This window comes from Apteryx mantelli, chromosome 8, assembly GCF_036417845.1.
Source record: "Apteryx mantelli isolate bAptMan1 chromosome 8, bAptMan1.hap1, whole genome shotgun sequence".
Lineage (NCBI taxonomy): Eukaryota > Metazoa > Chordata > Aves > Apterygiformes > Apterygidae > Apteryx > Apteryx mantelli.
Window position 1 is genome coordinate 17,217,736 of NC_089985.1, and position 23,533 is coordinate 17,241,268.

The 23,533-nt window shown below is 37.3% G+C and overlaps 1 protein-coding gene across 4 annotated transcripts in view; it reads left to right on the forward strand.

Annotated features, from left to right (window-relative positions):
• Nucleotides 1–23,533, forward strand: part of PTPRC (protein tyrosine phosphatase receptor type C) — a 69,268-nt gene that overhangs the window by 37,806 nt on the left and 7,929 nt on the right. For 2 of the 4 annotated variants that reach the window (XM_067300779.1, XM_067300782.1), the window contains 19 exons: nt 218–244; nt 1,807–1,893; nt 3,304–3,336; nt 4,155–4,373; nt 5,245–5,346; nt 6,514–6,663; nt 7,764–7,901; nt 9,640–9,795; nt 12,402–12,595; nt 14,537–14,597; nt 16,510–16,618; nt 17,857–17,888; nt 19,144–19,259; nt 19,828–19,918; nt 20,022–20,098; nt 20,324–20,360; nt 20,793–20,890; nt 21,905–22,030; nt 23,153–23,310. In XM_067300779.1, the coding sequence (XP_067156880.1) occupies nt 218–244; nt 1,807–1,893; nt 3,304–3,336; nt 4,155–4,373; nt 5,245–5,346; nt 6,514–6,663; nt 7,764–7,901; nt 9,640–9,795; nt 12,402–12,595; nt 14,537–14,597; nt 16,510–16,618; nt 17,857–17,888; nt 19,144–19,259; nt 19,828–19,918; nt 20,022–20,098; nt 20,324–20,360; nt 20,793–20,890; nt 21,905–22,030; nt 23,153–23,310 (2,011 nt within the window). The remainder of the gene's footprint in view (nt 1–217; nt 245–1,806; nt 1,894–3,303; nt 3,337–4,154; nt 4,374–5,244; nt 5,347–6,513; nt 6,664–7,763; nt 7,902–9,639; nt 9,796–12,401; nt 12,596–14,536; nt 14,598–16,509; nt 16,619–17,856; nt 17,889–19,143; nt 19,260–19,827; nt 19,919–20,021; nt 20,099–20,323; nt 20,361–20,792; nt 20,891–21,904; nt 22,031–23,152; nt 23,311–23,533) is intronic. The other 2 variants (XM_067300780.1, XM_067300781.1) reach the window with 2 other exon arrangements.

Genomic DNA, 23,533 nt, shown 5'->3' on the forward strand with positions numbered 1-23,533 from the left:
CATCAGTCCACATACTATATGCTTGATATTTTGGGGGTCTGGTTGTTGCTTTATGTCATTAAATATCACTTTAGAACATGTAATTCCACATGGAACGATGATCTGATGCGAGGAAGAAAAATGTTTTTTTTACATAGTTGGAGTATGATTGCTTATAATCCTGTTACAGTTTTATTTACGCTTTCTCTCTCTCTCTCTCTCTCTCTCTCTTTTTAAGGGGATCAGCCAGCATCAACTACAAATGGTAAGAAACTTCTGATTTGCATTACAGAACTTCATTGATGGTTTTTCTGATGGTTTCTCCCTGTTTTGTGTTTTATGATTAAGAAAAGACATTGTGCTCACAGTTACCTTGCAGAGTGTGTAATGCCTTTCCTTTTGCCTAGTGAAATGGAATACACGGTCTTAAGAAGGAAGAATATGATCAAAAAATGAGTCTGTTTTTGGAGCATGAATTTGGGTACATCTTAAAATATCAGTGAAAAGATCAATGAAGGAGATGCAGTCAGTGTCATAAAGGATTATGTTTACTAGATGTTTAGCTGGCACTTGTTGGACCTCCTAAGAAATTTTATAGAACAGTAACCAAATGGAGAGTTTTGGTCAAGTTTGGTCCATATCTTGCCTTCGTTTGGAGAGTGGTGTGAGATGGTTAGGCAGCGAGCAGGAAACGGATTTCAAATTCTTTCCTTTCTCTTTCCTACTTACCGAGAATATGTGACCTTGAGGAAGCTTCGTCACTAATTACACCTGCAGTTTTTTATGCTCTTTTATCTCTGAAGGGACATCACAGGCAATGATTATGTACCTGTTCAGGAATGGTTATTAAAATCTCAGCTATTAAAGTTTCTCCTTCTGCCCGGCGTTGTTCGGAAGCGTTAACAAGACTGCTGTCCTTCCTTGCCGCAGGTGTCTCTCCTCCAGGCAGCCCGCAGCTTGGCACTCGCGCGAGCTCCGACCCCACTGCCGGCGGGTTCGGCTCCCAGCCCCCCGGCAGCACCGCCACCCTTTCTGCACGCACGGCCGCTGCCGGCCCGCACACGGCACCAGGTTCGCTGCCTTCCTTCACCCGCTGTCGTCTGAACCGTAGGGGAAAGCTGCGTAATTCAGCATCGGGGTCGCCTCTCCTAGCTTCTAGTTCAGCAAATGGCAAATGTACCTGCCATTCAGCGTAACGGCAGGAGCAGAACTGTGCCGGGATCTGGTGTCCGATGGCCAAGTCTGGTAGCCGTTATGGCAGCAATTGCCAGTGAGGCTGTTGCCAAAACAAGAACTGTAGGAATGGATCTAAAACAGAGTTGCGAAAGCAGGCAGCGGCTTCCACGCAGTGCGATAGGCAGGGAGCTATAGCAAGGAAGATGGGGAACAACCTATCTGCTCTGCCCGACACGCACGAGCGGAGTGCTGATTTCTGCGAGAGCGCGAGCACCGTTCAGAGCTGTGTCGTCGCGCAAGAATGTTGTGAAATGTTTTAGTTTTTCCTAGTTCCCACTTATTAAGGAAATTTTTATGTTGACTCCCTCATGGATTATGCCTAAATAATGTCAGAAAAAAACCTGTCCCAGTATTTTACAAAATTCATTAGTAGATGTTAAATTCCTAAAAGTTTGCTTTCTATCTAAATACTTGTTTTCTGTTTTATTGGATACATTAGCATAATCTTGCTTTCAGCACTCTAACTTACAAAAGTCCTGGAAGGAAAAAAGGGGGAGGATGGACTGTGGTGTGAGACGTTTCTGATGACATCGCCATATGAAATAATGAATTTTACTCTTCACTGCTGATGTGTTGTTTATTTCCTTACAGATGATTACACTCCAACATCCTTGCACAGCACCACCTCACCAACCAGCATGCCAGCAAACACTGGGATCATCCCCAATCACACCATAGGTGACAAACTTGCACACAGTTATAGCAATTATGATACTGCAAGCACAGAATATATTTTAGAATGAGGGTACTAAAGTTGTTTCAAAATTTTTTTTTCTTTGCAAACTTCAGGCATACAAATTAGTTATACAACTGCATTGAACTTAAGGGTTTTTAGGAATCTTATTAATAGTGTATGAATAGCATAAAAGACACCAGATTCACTACTTGTCAAGCAAGTGAAAAACAGAAGTTATTTCCTAAGCAGTGGCACAGTAGGAGAGTAGATCTGTCAAAAAACTCTGCCAAGAGTCCTTTGGATATTCATAAAAATTTGCCCAAGCAGCAAAAAAAAAAAAAAAAAAAAAAAAGTATGATTAGATCCACAGCTCTGCTCACTTGTCCTTGTTTTCAGATTGCTTGCGTGTTGTTTTGCTCAGCATTAACAGTACCTTGGTATCTAACATTGCAAGTGCTTGTGCACATTATTATGGCACTTGTGCTATGAGGAATGATGCAGGTCGGTGTGTCTGGACAAAGCAGAGCCAGGAGTTTGACTCTGTCGTCTTTGTAACTGCCCTTCAGCCTCTCGGCAGCTCCTCTTGGAGAGCGCGGACAAGCCGAGGCTCTCCTGGCGGCTCCTGTGCCGCAGGCACCCGGAGAGGCCGCTGCTGCTGCCTCGCTGCCCGGCCTGGCCCAGCTCCGCTCCGGCAGGAGGCAGCGCTGCTGGCCTCCGCTTGGCCCGGCCTCTCCAGCCGGGTGTTGACGCACACCCAGGGCTTTCTTCCAGGGCGGAAAGCAGATTACAGTCTCTTTTGGTACATTTGGACCTAAGTATATTTTCAGTAGCTGTTTGCAGGATGAAGTTCTTTGCTCAAGCTGCAGTACAGGTTTCCTGAATACCAGTTCTTAATTTCCTGTTGGATATTTCAGTGTAAAAAATAGTTGTAAAATGATCTGTATTGTTGCATAACTTTGATTCCAGAGGTAAGAGCAGCAGTGCATGAAGCAGGTCAGTTTTGTTTCTTTAGTGACAACGGAAACTATTCAGTTAGCCACTCCACAGTGTACGTACCGTGGGAAACTGGATAGCCTATCACACCTATAGGAAAATGTGTGGTTTTGCAATATTCTTGTGTACTTTTGTATGCAGAAGCATTCAAGAAATGTTATAAATAACCAATATGATATGTAGTCAGTAATATCATTGAAAAATGATGAAATGCAATGCACATGATCTCGAGAGTATCTGGTTAAAAGTGGGGGTATAGGTGGTGTTTTCTTCCATGTTTTCAAATACAAATGGACTGCTAAATACAATTACTTGTATCGAATGACTGAAAAAGTGTTTGGACAGTATCAGTCATCCTTCTCTCATGCTGTATGAAAAAAAAATACCAGTGATATTAATTTTGTTGTCTTTTCTTACAGCAGCTACCACAGTGACAACTGAAGAAGCTTGTGGTAAGAACTGAACCCCTTATTTTTCTCAGTCCTGCTAGCTGACCAAATCAGTAAACTCAAATTGGTAAACTCCATTAGAGAAAACTGATCAGTAAACAAAATTAGTTAGCGCCTCAGATTATTTTATAAACCGTCTTCCAATTCAGGAAGAGTTATTAAAGTCATTAACATTTCTGGTCTTCTCATCTCCGTTTACAGCTCTGCTAAATTGCCCTGTACTAGGCTCTTGATATCAGTAATGCCTCAGGACTGCAGACAAGATCTGCTTTTATTCAGCTAGGCCCTCTCTAAGTTTTTCCCCAATGCTACAAACTGTAATTCATAAGTAATGTAAATGCAAAGTTTAGACATTGGTTTACCTCTCTTCAAAATTAGAGAGCTCTCCCCTTTCTAATTTGCAGCAATAGACTACAGCCATTATTTACTAGATGGTTTGAAAAGCTCTGAAATGCTTTGAATGAGAGAATTTTACACTTTTGTTCAAATGAATGATTCAATGTGTCAAAATGAAGTATTTAATTTTAAATTGATGTTATAAATTAAAACAAATATAGTTCTGGAATGTTAATTTTTTAATTCTCTGATTCTCCTAACTAGAGAATTCTTTAAAATAATATTTTCCTAAGGAAATTTTCAATTTTGACTAAATTATTTTTTCAAATAAATGATGATTTTAGCAAAATAAAATAAAATAAAAGGCAGCCAAATCTGCTGTATTTTCTGATTCTTAAAACACAAATGGTGTTGGAGGTGCTATAAAACACAGTTCTTAAAAATTCTTCTAAAATCATTGTTTACTTTTTTCTCCTTTTTTTCAGATCCTACTATTCATTATGAAGTAGTTGCTGAGACAGATGGGAATAACTCTGTTGAAGTCAGGCTGAACAAGCTCCAAGCAAGCAAACGATGTGTTATTGTGGAGGCTGGAAATAAAACAGTCATGAATTGTAGCAGCTCTGGAATAAGGCTTCAGAGATGCCGCAACTATACCGTTGAACGTGAAAACTGTCCGGCAGTGAGTCTTATTATCCCACCTGGTAGGTATAGAAGGATTTTTTTTTTTGTTATGCAGATTTTATTATGTTAAGTTTTGTTGTACCTTGTCAGTAATCTGTTGTGATTCCAGTCTTGCTGCAATTTGGCAGATTACAGATATTATTTGATGTTGGAAATCCCTTTGAGGGGGCTTTCTTAGGAGTATAGTCACTTGAAGTTCCTCCCATAAGTACCTGCAGTAAGACTTCAGTTCTCCTAAGATCCAAATTGTGTTTGGAAATACTTAATGTTATCTGTCAGTTACAATGGATTATGGCTATTAGGCAATTAAGTCCAAAGTTAGTTGGGATGAAGACAGAGAAAAGGAGAAGCTTCTTGTAACTTACTCTTCTGTCTTCATGTTCAGACACTAGAACTCAGCAGTTTCTGACCTGCTTTTCCTAGTCTAGTTTTGTCTTTTTAGAGAATCAGATAGGAGGTTTTCTTTTTTTGTGCTTGGTTTGCCAGATATTTTGCATTTTGAAGTTGCATCTAAAGCGCCTGTCAGTGATTTTTGAAATATTGTAGGGTGTTAAAAAAAATTACATTTTTCTCATTGTAAAGGAAAAAAGTGAACTTTAACTAAATCAGCCTTAAGCAGCATGGTTAGCAATAGCAAGACCGGCCAGCATTTGAAAGAGATTCTCACTTCAAGATTGTCTTAGTTGGGTTGAAAGTTTCATTTATGATCTGAATAGCGCCATTGTCTTTATCTCATGCATGTATTTTTTACTTTCAGTTTCTTGTTAAATTCTTTGCATATTATTCTGTGTCAATTGTGTATTCATATTACAGAACAAATATAAAAAATAAAACTGATAAAGAATAAATATAGCTAATGTCACAGTGACATATAATATTGATCCTTTTTAGATGTAAGCAAGTATTCTGTCAATATTTCGGATATAAAAAGCACATCTGCAGAGTTCTGCTGGAACAGCCCACCTGACTGTCCTGGGCCCAACCGTTCTAACTGTAAGTTTGATAAGATGCTTCTAAAGTATTTTAAAAGTTGAAGGTTGGTTGGTTTGTTTGTTTGTTTTTTAGCAGTTTTCATATTTTCTTTTGATGAGGACTGTCAGATTTAAATGATTATGCCAATCTGAGACAAGAACTGTTCAACATTTCCAGGGTCCCTAGATTCAAGACCATTCTTACGTGCTACAGAAGATCTGCGTAAAGTTGAAGCCCAGAGAGCTCATTCCCTGAGTTCACCAGCTTCACATATTTTAGGCAGCTGGAGATTTTTGAGGTGGTAGAGAAGACACAGAGTTTGGAGGTCCTCGTGTGTCCTGGAGAACTGCATGATAAATATCCTGGGCTGGAGATTTCATATTTCAGGGAGCTGAAGGTTGAAATCCGTGTCACATGCAGAGTTCTGTCAGACTCCCATGAAACATTTTGATTTCTGTGGGAAAACACTGTTTTCTTGGAAATTCAAATCAGCACTATTAATTTTTCCCAGTGACTTCCATGATAGATGTTAAATCAGTAATTCCTGGGAATATATAAGTGTTACTGATGAAAAGTAAAGATCTATGCAAATTAAATTAAAATACAAGATCCTAATCATCAACAGGTAGTGATTTAATACCTTCACATTTAATCACTTTCAGCTGAGTTAATCAAATAAATGCTAAAAATCTGTGTGACCTTTGAAATTCAAATTCTTATTCATGGCCTCTAGATCGACTTTTCAAGAAAAGCAAAAAGTTTGACCATAGGTGTGTCTCTTGATTATCTTGGAATTTGATTTGCTACAAATCACAGACATTTATTTCATTTCACACCTTTCATTTGCAGACATTTATTTCCACTCTCGGGAAACCTGTGTAGGAAGAAAAGATATTTAAGTTGTAGTGGTCTCTAAGAATAGATTTAACATGATCTTCTCCTCCTGCCTATTTTAGATGTAAATCTTAAGTTTTACTTCTATTATCTAGCAAGGATGAAAGGAAGAGATTCTGAATGCCAACTATTAAAATGTTTTCAGGTTATGTAGTGTTGGTCCGGCTGCCTGCTGAATGGACAGTATTGCATTAGGCTAATGCTTGGTGTTTTTGAAAATCCCAGTTAAAATGGTACCATGTACTTTTGGAGTTGAGAAAAATATTGATAAAAACTTTCCTTTTTTGTGTGTAGGTACAGATTCCATTTCAGTAAACCATTCAGGGAAATGTGAAAGTCTGAAAAATTTGTCTCCCAACCGTAACTACACGTGCAATAGTATAGTGCAACTTTCTAATGAGATGTATATGCTCAGAAGCTTCAGCATAGAAACAGATTTTCGTCGTAAGTATAATGTATACTTTTGTTCCGTATTCCACGTTTCTGCAGAGACCCATTATGAATCCCTCTGCATGTGTTTCCTGGGGGATGACGATACATTTGGAGGACCTTTGCTCAGCTAGCTAGCTAGGGTTGTCCTCCAGCTCCTGCTGCCCTTTCTCCTTTCCTTACGGATCTTCCTTGGCCATGGTCACAGCTTTCCTTTCTCTCTCCAATCCCAATCTCAGGTTCCCAGTCTGTCTCCTTCCTCTCCCCACTCTGGGCTCAGACTGAGGGTCAGTGGGAATGCAGCAGGGTTGTGCTCCCCCTCCCACGTCCAGAGCCCAAGGCTGGGCCTGAAGCAGGCTGAATTAGTCTGCGGGCAGGGACATGTCCAGGAACAGCACGGGGATCAGTCACTCTGTCCTTCTGGGGAAATGGTACACAGACAGGCTGGTCAGCAGTAGGAGCCGAGATAGTTTTGCTGAGTAACAGACAATTTTAAGATTTTAGCTGCAAAAGTGTGTTGAATCTATGAGAGTGTTGGTTGTTTTTTTTTAATGTGACCAAATTTAAGCAGGTTTCAATAACAACAAAAAAGTGTGCAGGCCTGGTCAAACAAATGTTAAATTCTTGCTTTTGAAGGCAGATGTGATAGAATAGCTGCAAAGAATGGCTCAAGATAAAATGATGTGTTTTTCCTTAGCCTTGTCCTTGGACATAGCTTAGGTATTTTTGCTGAATTAAAAAAAAAAAAATCAGCCTGTATCAAGTGGCCTGCAAAGAAAATTTAGGCCAGACATTACATTTAAAGTTTGTTAAAATTACAAGGAAATCAAAACAATATATTATAACTGGAAATGTTGGACTATTTCAGTAATATGTGATATTGCTGTATTCACTTATATTTTACATTGATTAAATTTATGAAATTACTGCACTTTGATACTTATATATATATATACTTGTTTTATATTTATGTATAATTTCTTTGAATGTAGATGATATGCAAAATATTACATGTTGTTGGTATCTTGAATTAGCATGCATTGAAATTTTAATTTAATCAAAAGTGATCAAATATAGAAATATTTTTCATTTTCATTCAACCATTTTTTCAACAGCTCCAGAAAAACCAAAAAAACTTCTAATCACTTCTAATGCCACAAATGTATCACTTACGTGGGAGAAACCATCTACGAACGCATCAAATGGTGATATAGCTGGCTATATTGTGTGCTGCAATACCAGTGTCAACTGTAGTAAGTATATGCCTCTTTGGTATAGAATAATTCATAACATGTTTTAATATTTACAGAGCACCGAGCATGATGTAATGACAAATCATGTTGGAATCTCTTAAAACTATGCAGTAAAAACACTGAAGTGCTTTATTTGTACAAAACTTTTCTTAAGTTTCTTTCCTTGAGGTTGCTCCAGTTCAGCCACGTGGCTCATTCAGTTTACCATTTCAGGACATCACTCCACCACCCTTCAGTGTTATGTATCTTGTATTAAGAAAAAGCCATGACAAGATTATCAATTGCCTGATAAGTTCTACATTTCTACCTCAGAAAATGTTCCTATACCAGTTAATATATTCTCTGAGATGTTTTATTCACATTTAAGTATGTTTTAACTTTTAACAGATCAGAAGTTTGTGGGGAAGTGGAATCATTTCTTTAGAGGAAAAAGCACTGGCAGGTTTAAAGACAATTAATAAAGACACTTTTAACAGTATCTTCCCTTAACTACTTTTTTAACCTATCCCAGTTTAACATATTAGGCTTAGTGGGTTCACTGAATCTGCTTATTCCTCCCTGAGTGAGAACAGGGATTGCCTCTTCTCGGTACAAGTTGTACATTTCTTGAAGTGGCAAACAGCAAATAGGGAGCTGCTTTCTGAGTAATGCTAAGGTTTCTGAAAGCCCAAGTGCTGAGGGTAGCATATGCATGTTTAGGCAGGTAAACCAGGCGGTTGTCTTCTGCAAAACAAGCTCTATCCTTTCAGGTAAGTTATTTTAGGCTATCTATAACACATACAGTCATGTGTTATACTGTATGTGTTATACTGGGTTTGTGTTTCCCAGTTGTGAGCTTTTCTTCAAAACAAGGACTAGAAAATTATGCTTTCAAAGCTAAGAGTCTGATACATGATTCCAGCAAGTACATCGGGTTTAGGCTAGTCCTCACTGCAGCCAGTTAATTCATTCCTCCTTTCACATGTTCTGTAAATCTGGACTGCCCCGGGCAGTCATGCTCCTGTACTTCTCACATGCAGGAAATCTCACTGGTTCTCCATACCTTGGCACTGACCATTACGCAAATGGGCTCCAGTTTGCTGGCCAGTTCCTGTGACTGGATAAATGTGGTTTGCCTGGAGACCTGGGCAGTGTACCCGGCTGTGGGGAGGTCACAGCTGGAGGGAACATGGAAAGGGCCATTGCTTCCCAGTCCCCTGGGCCTCCAAAACCCCGGCTGCCACCCTAAAAAGTTGCAAGGGTCATAGCTTCACTCATTTGTTCCTTGTGCAATTCCTTTCCGTCCTGCTTGCAGTCACCAAAAGCAGGCTGGATCTCTCCCATCATACCAGGACAGACTCACCCTTCTGTAGCTAACAGCATGCAGGGTGACTTCTGGCATTTGACTACTAACCCCTTCCCAAACTGAACACAGAAGAAAATATTAGCCTCTCTTTACACACATACCTTATGTTAGTTTCTAATTACACTCTTTTTTAATAACATACTACCGAGAAAGTAAAGACTAAGCAACGCAAAACTCAGCCCTCTGCCTGTTTGAGTGGGGAATATATTCCTTCCTCTTCCTAAGTGTTCACTTAACATTCATGAGTGAGGCAAACCAACCAAGCATCCTCAATACAGAGTAATTAAAATACAAGTACTCATGACATTGGGTTCAGACAGCTCTGATAAAATGTAAAAGCTCCTGTACTCCTAACATAAATCTTAATTTATGCTATATTTTCATTTTTTCTAGAAACAATAAAGTCCAATGAGACTGTGTTTAGCTGTGATAAATTACATGCTTTTGCTAACGGTTTTGTATCAGTCACTGCCTTTACAATGAGCAAACGTGGTTCTGAACAACTCAAAGGAGATGAGGCAAAATGCATGTTTAAGACAGCTTCAGGAAGTAAGTCTCATGTTTACTAACTTTTACTAACAAGGCAATGACCTAACAAAGGAAATATATACTTCCTTATTTCAATTCATTATATTTTTATATTTTATTACTATTAATTTAAACAGTGAACTGATTAACATTAAAAGAATTTTACTAACATTCTTAGCATTAGTGTTTCATTTTGAACTATTTTATCTTAATCTGTTTTTAATTATGTATTTGATATTGGTATTCTTTTTTTCTATACTTGATTTTTTAAAAAACTTTCCCTATTCATTCTCAGTTCTTGATAAGATTTTTGAAATTATTTACATTTTATTGTAAAGAGAACATTCAAGTTACAGAAAATGGAGAGTTTGACAAAAAGGACGTGAAAAATACTTATTTTCTGTGGCATGAATGATGCAAAGATATGTAAATACATCTATTACATAGCTGCTTGGTTGCTAAACTCAGGATACCCAGGATACATCAGTGTTGATGTCTGTATCCATGTTTTGATTAGTATGTATGTACATGTATACAGTCAGTTTCTGAGACTCCACATCAGAGTAGGTTGCAGCTCCCAAACGGGTGCCAATCCTTGCATCATCAGAAACAGTCTGTCTACATTTTGGGGGCTCAGCTTTCTGCTGCCCCCATGATCCTGATTCTTTACCATACATATTCTATTGATAATACTATTAGAAGAGCTGAAATAAATACAAATGTTGCAGCATAATGCAAAATGATGTGGATAAGGCCTTATTAAGACATTAGTCCTTCCTTTTTGTTGTTTTTTTTTCTTTTTTCTTTTAATCCTCAGAGATATAACCTCTTACTGTTTTCATTCTTTCTTTGAGAAAAAAAAAAAAAATTGTTTCTCTTTATCTCATTTCTTCCAGTACATATTTAGGCTCTGGCTCCACAATCTCCAGGCTCAGCTAATATAAAGATTCAATTATAGAGAAACTATAATGGGTTATACCTGCTGAGATCCTGGATTAAAATTTTCTTTAATTGCATTGAATGACCAAAAATTATTTTGGGGGGGAAAAGAATATTCTTTTTGTGCTAATGATGCTATGATACTTTAAAGTGGTGATTTTTTGTTGTTGTTAATATTAAGAACAATTAAAAATGTCATTGTTTAGAGCTCCTGAAAAATATACAAAAGTGGATAACTAAGAATCTGATTGCTCTCTTAAATTCACTTGTGTAGAGCTTTGGGCAATACAGGGCCCTGAAAGAGACTGCTGGCAGAGTGTTTGTTTGGATTTGAATCCTCTCCTTCTTTGGAACGCACAGAGCTTCTGTATCCAATTTTATAGATTATCCATGAGAACATTGGAATTTCCCTGTTACTCTGGGTCATTGGACTAATAAATTTTAGTTTATAGTTGAAAGAATACATGGATCAGATTTATCACCTGAAGCCTCTCAGGAAAGAAAGCTGACAGATTAAATGATATTATCCATTTGATCTGCATAAGTCCTGTGCCTATAGCTCTCCTTAAACAGATTTAACTGTATCCCAAAATGGAAAACACTTTGGGTTTTTAGATAGCCCTAATTTGGGCATGTTTGTGATTTTTCTCTCTCTGATAATCTAGTTTGAGCAAATTTAATATTGCTTGTCTTCTATAAAATATCATCCCAGATTGTCCTCACTTGGCTTTTCTCGAGGACAAGGAAAAAAATCCAAACCTGTTAACTTAGGTGGAGAAAACTACTAATCCTAGCGTGAATGTCTCCCACACAGCCTTACAGTTTAAATACCAGGTTTGCACAGAGTCCCACGTTTTCTGGGCCTTCATTCATGTTTTAATTCCTCAGGTAGAATTTACGGTCCACAATATAAGTTTATAGGTCTAGAAACTAACCTCAGTTCCCTTATTTTTTGAGAAATAATGAGTTGTTTGCCTTTGTGAATCAATGGTATTTATTAAACATTCTTCAGCTGTTACAGCAGCTGCTAACATGGTCAAGCAGATACCTCAAGATTTTCTGTGATTTCCTGAATAAGAGAATGGTATCAGTAGAGCATTTGCCCTTTGATTTAGGAAAAACTACATTTTGTAAAATATTCGTTCTTTTTCTCCAAACAAACTCTACAAGGAATGCTCTCCTTCACCTTTCCTATCTTTAAAATTAGTTAAAAGTTTTTCTGGTTTTGAGCCAGTTGCACGACAATGTAACTCTTGAAGCAAAAGGATATGAAACCAAAGGATACTTTTCAAAATATTCCCTTGGTAGGGAATTTCATTTACAGCCATTTTGAAACTCATCTAGTCACTTACATAGAAGGTTTTGTCTGTTCCCATATTTTGTCTGTTGTCCCATGTTCTTCAAATGAGAAAGTTGAGAGATACAGTCGCTACTGTATTTCTCTTTGCAACCTGACCATTGCTACAGCTCTGATATTCCCAACCATTTCAATTCCAGTTTACAGCTAGTACAGTTCAGATAAGCCTATGATTAACTTGAAATTGATTTGATTCATCTTGTTAAATTAGGATTGAAATTTTATGAAATCTCTTAAGAAAAAGGATGAAAAATAGACATGAACACATGCAATTGTTGAAATGTTTGGCTTGAAATGATTAAAATAGAACTATTAACACTTCTATGAACAGCACCACAGCGAGTGACTGACCTTCACGTAACACTGACAGCTGATAATGCAGTCCAAATTAAATGCAGAAATCAAGAAGTGTATGGTGAAAAAACAATATTTGTATTGCTTTGGAATACTGAAAAAAAAAAGAATGACAAGAAGTGTTTTTTTGTAGAAGAAAATCTTTCTTATTTGACAAACTATTCATTCAAGGTATGTATGCTTAATAAGTTAAATATATAAAATATTCCTATATTCTAATTTTTTAAGTGTATTATGCTTGTTTTTAGAATAAAGGCAAATATGGTGGCAAAGGAGTTAATCTATGTATCTGAGTTGTAAAGTAGCTTCTTACTTGGGGACTGATGAGTGTAAACCAGTTCAGATTCTGTGTGTGTGTGTCATGTCCTTAGATCAACCTTTCCCAAGCCAGTCTTTGTTTCCATATAAAATATATCATCTTCTGAGCTCCTTGTTTACGAATTTTCCTTTCCTGAATGCCTCCTGCTATTTTCCCTTTGTTTGGGCATTTCATTCTTTCAACTTTTGTTGTTTGCAAAGCCAGTGCCTTGTGTCATCCCCTTGGGGTGGCTAATTATTTGGAATATTTTTGTATCCTGATAGTTCCTCTCAAAAGAGTTTAGGTAAGAAAGTAACTAGTGGGATCTGACTCCATTTAGGACTCCTTTCAGGAACCACGTTCACTCATTTCCCACAATCTTTTTCCTGTTTTCTCTGTCCTTCTGAGGAAATGCAGTATCGGAGAGCTTTAGGAGTCTATGTCCTTTTCTTCTGAGACTTTTGCCACTATTCTTCCTACAGATTCTGCTCAGAAGGCTACATATTTGGAAACCTAGATCAAACTTCAGAAAGAGCAAAAGATGCTTATGTTGTCCCCATGGTATAGACCTCTTTTGTAAGACCTTTTCTCACACCACTTTGCCTCACAGAAGAAATAGACTTCTGGTTGGCTCCAAAGGCTGGCTTGCACTGCCAACTTATTTTGCCCAGTTCTTACCGGAGAAACCAGAGGAAGTCCTATTGCCTTTACTAGGATCCAAGACAGTTTTTGATTTAATGAGGTTTTGACCCCAAACACAGCAATCAGTTTCTGGCTTTCACTGTTTGAGAAGCTTCTTGCTTTTTTTCACTGCCATCTCTGCTGCTGCTGCAGATATTGCCACTTTTTCACCACTCAGCAGATGGCTTTCTTTCCAGCTGCATAATTCAGAAAGCATCAGCACCCGGAACACACCAGCCTTTCAGAGCAGTGAGGGGAAGCTGAGACTGAATTCTCTGAGTTATTAGGAAAGATTTTGCCTAAGGAATTGGATAGACAGTAAGAACTCATAGACTGCAGTCAGTGACAGCACTGGAAACCTTTGTCCTTCCTTATCGGATGATTTGCTGCAGGACGATAATACCTTTTAAATCAATATTATTCAATACTGCTAGTACTCTCTACTGTTCATTACTAAATCTTTAAGTCAAAATTAATCCTAGGATTAATTTTTCTTTGACAGAAAGATGTAACGTATTTTAGGTGCAAGCTTCAAGCTGCCTATTAGATGTAATAGAATTTTCTGTTAAAGAAATTAAAAAGAATGGATTAATGGAAAATATATTATAAAATATAAACTGACCAAAATAAATTTAGTATTTTAATGGCAGTTAAAGTATCTTAAAAGTTAATGTTGGAGTAAAGCAGCTTATTTCACAAATCTATTTTGCTTTTATAATTTAACTTTTTATATATAACTTCCAGTATAGGGACTTGTATTAAAACTACCTGATTCAATTAAATGTTTGTATATTTACTGATTAAGCAAATAAAATAATGATTTTTTTTACTACATATCACATTTTTTCAGATTTGAGATGATATGCTGTAAAGTGTGTCTCCTATTTCACTAACATTTTTATTTAGTCATCTACATATTTTTAGGACCTAGATCTTGCTATAACTTAGGAGGAAATCTGAGCTACACTGTAAATGGCTATACAAAGATTGACAGCAGATCCTGCTGTCAGTCAGGTTAATTCATTGAAAATAGACAGATCTATTTTGAATACCCAACTTGTTTTTTTATTTTATGTAGACATTATTACTTGTTATATCTTAACATCTCTATTGTTCCTACCCGCTGCATACAGATCTTTGTGGATAATGGAGATCATGAAGGAGAAACTACAGGTGGCCACATAAAAACCAGATGTAAGTAAACACATGCAGCATTTTTACTTTTAGACTTTTTTCAGTATCCATAATATAGTATAGAGTAATAGTGTAAATTTCAAACTCTATTATAATTGTTCTGAATTAAAAATCCTCCATTTTTATAGTTAATAGTTAATCTGCATTTGGAAACATAGTATCCTTGATTAGGATTAATGTAACAGATCATATTCACAAGTCACTTTGGCTTCTTCAGAAAACATTCTAAAGTGACTAGAAATTCATTCTTTTAACTTAAGTTATTCATTTTAGAAATTTTTTCCTGTGTTCAGATCCTGTGTTCCAGGAGCTGAATATCTGTGACTTCTCAAGGAGTCTCAGCTCCTGCAGAGTTTGTGTGTCCAATAACAAACAGTATGAGAAGGTCAGAATATTGTAGACGTGGATAGAGTAGGCTGCGACACTGCAGAAGGCTTAATTTTGGCAGACAGAACTTTAAGTAATTACTCAACTAAAGTAACTCTAATGTTATAAGCCTGGAAAGCTTTTTCCACTGCGGTTCTTGGAGCTTTAGAGGCCCACAGTACTATTTAGACATTCTGCTTTTTACCTCCATGTCTGTCAGTGGAGTCTGACTGACAGCCAAAGGCCCAGGTCATATTAATGGCTTAGAAAGCACATCACCTCAGTCTACTCAGGCACAGAAAGCACACCATTCGCTGCAACACTGTTCTCGCTATTGATGCATGCAGGGCCTTGGTCATGTCCAGCAGCAGCAGGGCTGGGCGTTCGGGGTCCCTGCGGTAGGTGCTCAGGCCTCTGTGGTGGAGGGCAAGGTGCAAGGAAGCAGGCAGTGCACTGGCCTTCCTGGTTGTGTCTTCTCTACCAGACAGGGCAGCTGCTTCCTGACTGCTCAAGATGTGCACAGTTAAGGAGCTCTGAGAGGCTTTAGCCTTTCACGAGATGCACAAAGAACTTCATTGTCCGAGCTGTCATCACCTGATAACACAATGGAAATTATTTTCACGGATCTTCCATTCAATGCCCAGGAGAGGCAACCACCCAATTAGTGAACTATGCTCAGCAGCCCTTCCCTTTGGCTGGTCTTTCTTCAGCAGGATTGGGTTGGGGGTGGGAAACAGAGGAGGAGGAAGCACTGCTTTCATGTGAATGTGCGGATGTAGACTGGAGGGGAAAGATCCACAGAAGGGAACGCTGTCATGGATGCTTGCAAATAAGAAGTCCTATTTTGAACTCGATCCCAAACAATAGCTGCATTAAAGAAATTGGGCAAAAGACTTTATTTGAAGAGTACCTGCTACCAAAATATCCTGGTAGCACTGACAAGAGCTGACAGAAAAGGGTTAAAAAGATTACAGGCAAATCAAGAAATACAGATGGGATTAATTTAGAAACAGATCTTTCTCTGCCCAAATACATGAGACATCACATGTTATTTCTTGTAATACGCAAATAACTACAGGATGAATCATTCCTCTAGCTGGGGAGACTGCGCTTGGTGGCAGAGCACCTTTGAGCTTGAGGAGCAGGTGCCCACTCCCAGCTACCAGGCAGGGCTGCAACCTCGGGTGTCAGGAGCAGCTGATAGCTCCGCTCAGCGAGTGCATAGGTCGCACAGAGCAGGGATACACATGCCAATGCCAGGCCATTGGGTGAGTCGTAGCATTTTGACAGGTGGGAGTGAAGAAATTATTTGAAAGTTTTCTTAATGGAGAAATATATTTCCCTCTTTTGCTGTGAAGTTTCAAAAAATTGACTTCTGAAAAACAAACAACACTTAAAAAGTTGTTTAAAAAGTTAGTTCTTTTCACAAAAATATTAAAATTCAGCGAGTCCTTGCTCTGGGATATATACAGATAAAAAAGTAAAATTCCTATGCTGTTGATTATTTATTCAAGACATAGTATATTTATTCTTTTTCTGTTACTAGACAATTCTAGGGCCCTGATTATATTCTTGGCATTTTTGATCATTGTGACCTCAATTGCTTTACTTCTGGTTCTGTATAAAATCTATGATCTTCACAAAAAAAAGCTCAGGTAAGCTTCATGTTTCTCTCCCTGTTTTATAAAAGTGCAAATTTTTTTTCTGTTTTTCAACAGTGCTTCACAAAATGTTACAAGTTTAATATTTCATTAATATTTGGAACAGGCATCTTTTCATTTTAACAAATAAAAGAAAATCATTTTTGGTGGTTTGTCTGGCAATGCAAAGACAATGAAATAGTGTTAGAATCTCTTTGGTATATTCTTATTCAGGGTGCAGAAGAACTGATGAGCTAGGACAGAATGCTTTTTCACTGTTTTTGTGAATAAATAGTCACAAGGATCTAGAAAACTTTTCCTTCATGTTTTAAGCTAAAATAATGAAAATAATAAACACTTTCTTGGAATGTTTTCAAATGCTGATTCACCTGAAAGAATGTCTCAGAAATGCTTTGTTTATTATAGTCATCTCCAGGTGACTTGACCTTTACCCAAAAGAGTGGATTGGGATAGAAAAATGGCTGTTGCCTTCTTGACTGTTCCATAGACTTGGAAAGCCAGGCTGACTGCTGCTATTGCTGTAGAGGCTGATGTTGCAATGTGGGAGGGGGCATTTACTGCTAGTAGAGAAAGAGGAGTTAGGGCAACTTCTTCACAAACCTCTCAGCCTTCTGGCAATAGCAGAAGAGGCCAAACTTGTCTCTTCTAGACGCCTTCCTCAGGGCCCTTTTTCTCCTCCCTTCTCTTCCCCTCATAGAGGGCAGGGAGCTGGTCTTGCTCAAGCCTCCAACTTTTATGTTGAGGGCAGCAAAATTAATTTTTGCTTATACTGCTCTAGAGGGTCTGGCTTGTTCTTTGATATTTATTCTTTAAACTTAAATTCATTATACCTCCTGTATCTGCAAATTTTCTGTCACTTGTTTAGAAAGAGAAACAAAGACTGTGTGAGCAGGCACCCCAATCATTAGCAAGAAACTGAAGACATGCTTGATGCAGGTGATAGGGACAAAATCATGCAGCTAGTAAAGCTGTTTCATGAGGGTCCTTGGTTTCTCTCCCTCACTTGTGCTAAGCCTTCCCTGGCTCTTGCAGGAAGACAAGGATCCCAACCACCTCTGCTGAGTGACTCAAAGTCCTAATTGTAGCACTTCTGTTTCACAAAGGGCTTGCAGTGTGGTCTGATGATTACTGAACTGTCTTTGTGGTCATATATGAAGCTGCATTCATTTAACTCATTATCATATACATTTCTTACTAGTCAAAGCTTTGACAGATGCTTTTGCTTCTTACAGCAATTCTTCTGAAGATGTGAGCCTTGTTAGAGGTGAGTATCTTTAATCTATATATCTAGCAAGTGAAAATAAGGTATTAGTCACATGTCCTATAGCCACTTTTGGATGGTTTACATTCTAGGTAATATACATAGATTACAGATATCAGCGTAAACTTCATCTGGAGAAAAAAATACATCAATAAATACATTACATAAATATGTTTCATAGGTATTTATATAAAAATGAACTGAAATTTTATCAGAATATTTGGAAAACTCTTATTTATTATCTTATCATGAAAACAATTTTGTTATCCCAGATAATGGTCATGATATATTTAACCCTGAGAGTATCTCCAGAATCTCATATGACTTCAACCAGAATTTCCCCTTTCTGTACACCTTCTTCAGAGCAAGAATTCAAACATAAGCCAATAGTTTATCACTGCAAACTTTTGAATTCAATTTTTTAAATTCAAAATTTAGAATTTTGATTTTTTTTTTCAAATCCAAAAGACTGCAACCTAGCATTATGTGCAACTTTTTGTACAGGATTTCAGTGTCTATGAAGAAAGACAGAATCAGCCAATACTGGAAAGCTTCAAGAAAAAAACATTTATGGCATTCAAACCCACAAAAATTAACTAAATGGGAAGTAATACCATGTTGATATTCCTATCCGTTTGCTTAGTCACACATAACTGTAAAAAAAAAATTCTTTTAAAGGGTAATTAAAAGTGAACAAATGGATTTATAATATAATTATGGATGTTACAACTTGTTCAATCATTGCTTTATCATTAAATATGATATTACAGATTATTACAACTCAGAGAATAAGTTGGAGAAAGTCTGGAGAAGTGGGCAAGATTTCTTATATTTCAAGAGATGTTAGTAGGTTGTTTGTACAGTAATATATTTTGCCACTGCCAATAAATAGTCAAGCAGATTTGAAGCACAGGGCAGAACCATGTAACTATTGTGTGTTTGGGCTGTCTGTTGCTGTGACCCAAATGTGACAGTTGCCACTTTGTATACAAGTTCTGTTGATGCAAAGTCCCTGCATGTGGCCTGTTCTTGCATGTCCCCAGTTCCATAACAGAGCTGAAGAAGTTGTTATTCCCATGGCCTGTTTGTTCACAGAGAAGGCTCAGGGGGGCAGCATCTTCTGAAAAAAAACCATGGTTAGTTCAATTAAATAGGCTTGTCCTTCTGTTAACTCATCTGACAATTTGAGGAACACATTTACTGAAATGTAATTTATGTTTTAAAAGCCAATAAAGATAAACATTCAACATCTTTACAGTTAAAGATGATGAAAGGCAACTTCTGAACATAGAGCCAATACCTTCAGAACAGTTGTTGGAGACATACAAGAGGAAGATTGCAGATGAAGGAAGACTTTTCTTGGATGAATTTCAGGTTTGTCATTGGCTCAAAATATACCACAGACTTGTAGCCAGGTGTTTAGAAGACTTCTGTTCAAGAGCACGTCTAAAGTATATGCATTCACTATATATATGTATATATTTCTGTGTGTGTGTGTATACACACGCACATATATAAAATCTAAAAATTAGAAGCGAATTCTCATCTAAGGTCAAATAAGGTCAAATATGGCTTCAGTTAATTTTGTTACTGAGTCCTTTCTTTTAGATGACTTTTTTTTTCTGAAGGTGGTTTTCAGCAAAAGTATAAAATGTACAGTCTAAATTCTTTTTATTCAAAAGCATTTTTGAGGCACATTTTGCAGAGTATTACTACATAGCCATGGGGATATAAATAATAAATAACCATAATTAATGGAAAATGGATTTCATATTTATTTTAGATGACATGTAAGAAATATATGAAATAGTACGGTATGAAAAAGAATGTTATCTTCCAGACTATTATTAGCACCAAATTACTTTCATATGCATTTGTTTGTAAGTAGAAGCTATTTTAAATATATATGCTTACCTAATAAAAGAAACACTATATTTTACAGAGTATTCCTAGAATTTTCACTAAGTTTTCAATAAAGGAGGCAAAAAAAAGCCATAATCAGAACAAAAATCGTTACATTGATATTCTCCCATGTGAGTATTTGTCACAATTTCTTCATGTTCTATTAATATTTGTTTTCACTTACATCAATGCCTTGAGACAATATAATTATTTTGTTTTAAATGATTTAAACAGACGATCATAATCGTGTTGAACTCTCAGAGATACCAGGAGACCCAGGATCAGACTATATCAATGCAAGTTATATTGATGTGAGTGACTTCTGTTCATAAAATGTCATAGATACTACTGAAAAAATTCTGTGGTCTGTACATATCAAACACCTTTGATGATTTCCATCTGAGTTCTTTCCATCTTTGTAATGTATTTGGTATTACTGGACTTTTGCATATTGAACTCATTTCTAAAGTTGCAAATCTTTTCAAATTGTCCATGCTTTCTTTTTAAAAGCTGAGTAACATTGTATGTTTTTATAGGGTTTCAAAGAACCAAGAAAATACATTGCTGCACAAGGTAATTTTTAAACTTAAAAGAACTCCCTTTCTTTGTTCACCCACTTTTTGTTAGAAAGTAGTCCAATAGCCTTAATAAATTTAAAGAAAATTTGAAAGACTGACATTTTGAAATTTAATATCAAAAAGTTGCCAATGAGTTTTGGCTTAGGGCATTTTTGTGAAGATGAACAAATTACGCTTCATAGGCAGATTTGCCATGATGGATTGTTTCACACCAACAGTTTTTACGTTTCACAGCTATGGACTATATATATATATATATATGATTGTAGGCTAATGACAGCAGTCATAACAAAATAAAGTCTGTGGCTGTTATTTGCATGATCGCTGGCTAGCTTTTCAGGCTACATGGCTAAGTATGTCAACACGGTAAGGGCTTTTCTGTCCAACTGCACTCTTGGGAAAAATCCCTTAAAATATCTCTTGCTAGGCCCCAAGGATGAAACCACAGATGATTTCTGGAGAATGATCTGGGAACAGAAGGCAACAATTATTGTCATGGTGACTCGCTGTGAGGAAGGCAACAGGGTGAGAAATATCCATCCATTCACCCATCTATCCATCCATCCATCCATCCTTCTTTGATCTGAAAATAAAGTGGGTTGTTGTGCTGTGGTGAATTACATTTTCTGCTTAAGTACTTTGTTTTTATTCTTTGCTATTCTCTATTTGCGGCAGAGCCTATGTTGAAAAGCATACCAAAATGGTTTTTGCCTTATGGACATTTTACTTATCAGTCTTATCAGCAATATCACTTTAATTACAGCTCTAAGGAACAGAGGATGAGCTTCCAAATTACTGCTGATAAATCCAGAAAAGGGTTACATACATTGCAAATTCTCAGATTAGAACTCTAGCTCCTCACTGATCTGTCACATTTGTTGCTTATAACAGGAATGGCTTATACTTTTTCCTGTCTAGTCTCTTCTAATATCCTGGCAATGCGCTCAGTAAATTCTAGATAGGATTTTTTTATTTTTATTTTTTAATCTGCTCTCCTTGCCTTTCATTTCACAGGAAGGTTGGATGTTCTGGCTTGCTTTTTTTCCTTATTTCCGGTACAGCAGGAAGGGAAACTGGTATTTTGACTGCTTTTAAAGATGGAAAGATTGACAGCATGCAGATATACAGCATCCCCACATTGATGTCATAGGCAGGCAGGAGCAAAGTCCCTCACTGAAGACTGAAATACAAGCTGCAGAAGGAGCTGCAAACTTTACCACAGCCTTCAGGCAATGCAACAAGGATTCTGTAGTGGTTTTCACTTTGCCACTTAGTGTATAGGATTCTTTCCCACCTTATGCTCTAAATAAATGCCATGGGGAAAAGCTTCAGGCCAGAGATGAGAATTGATGGATATTTGGAATTACTTGGCAGTGATAGCCTAAGCAGTGACAGCCTTTTCAAGAGAGGACAGGACCTATGAGAAACTGGAAAACTGTACTGAGTTACTAGTTATATTAAATCAGACTTTCCTCTGGCTCTCACCTCTCTGCCACTTTGCTGTCATGCTGCTCACCAGCTAATTTCATGTTTTCATAGAACAAATGTGCCCAGTACTGGCCGTCAGTGGAGAATGGCTCTGCAACATATGGGGACATTATTGTGAAGATCAACGAAAGTAAAGTGTGTCCAGACTATATCATTCAGAAACTACATATTACAAATGTAAGTTGACATAGGAATGCAAGAATGACTTGAATTGGAATGTATATTTAGAGTCTTAACAGTTGTATTAGGTGATTATTTAAAGCACGAGAGGAGTCCACCAGCAGTGGAAGATGTTCTACTGTTTTTCCCCAAGCAACATATAGTTTAAGAGAAAACTTGCAGATGAAAGGATTGTTAAGAACCCATAGTGGCATCCTCACAGTCTGACTCCAATGAGTTTGGTTTTGGCCTGTTATACTTTAAATCAGAAGTGTTTTTAAATTAAGCATACACTGAGAGAGTATGGTCAGATAGCCACAGCAACTCCTGTCTCCTGACTGCAGAATTCTAGCCAACCAGTCTTGGTTACATTTTTCTTCTCCATTGTATTTTCTTTGGTATAAATCTCCTTGTTGCATGTTCTCTTCAAAATATGAGAATGGAAACAGTCTGAACGGAGTGCCGGTTTATTTTCAACCTTTATCAACAGAAAAAAAATGTCATTGACATGTCTTTCTCATTCTGTTTTACAATCACGTTTACTAGAATGTATGTTCTCTCCCTGAATCTAGCAACAGCACATGAAAGTAGGACCCAAAACTAGATGTGCTGTAAGCCTTAATCAGGTGATTTAAAAAAGAGAGTCACTCTCTGTGATAAATGCAGGCTTTCCTGTACCTATTTTAGGTTACAATTAAAAAATTTTTTTTTTAATCTGTGGTAGCCTTAGCAGACTAGTCCCAGGACAGATGAGAGAATTACCAACCAGTATGCCTCGAAGCACAGCCATACACTGGCCAAGTTATTTACAAACAGTGGGGACACTTCTTATATTTTGTCATAGGCTAGCCTTGACAGTAAAGTATTTGTAAAGTGTTTGCGGCAATACTTTGAACCTCTTGCTTGTCCTCTATTCAAGTTGTGTATCCCTGATGCACAGCTCTTGACTGCTATTTTTTAATTAAAATTAGGTAAGAAAAATGTCTTAACCTGAGAAACTTTTGGGAGCACCATATGACAAAATACTGTTTGAAATTTCTGTTACAACATTTAGTGGCTGTTTTCCTTGTTTTTCTTCTGCTTTGTATATCTACACTTGATTTCGATATTGTATAAAAAAACACATCTCACTTTTTCTAGGGAAGGGAAAGGACAGCTGGAAGAGATGTCACTCACATTCAGTTCACAAGCTGGCCAGACCATGGAGTCCCTGAGGATTCACATCTTCTTCTCAAACTCCGGCGCAGAGTTAATGCTCTCAGCAATTTTTTTAGTGGCCCAATAGTGGTTCATTGCAGGTAAATATTAAAAAGAAAATGAAATTATGTTAAATGTTAAATGAACATGAAATGAAGTTATTCAGAAAAAGGGAGCTGGTAAAGTAATATCTGGCTGATCCCAAACTTTGTGACTTGCTTACTCAAGAGTGAGGCTGCTAAAGATGCATAAAAAAGCCTGTTTTCTGCGAGATCAGTTCCCATTCAGGTTGACTGAAACTGAGGCTACACAGACTTTTGGAAA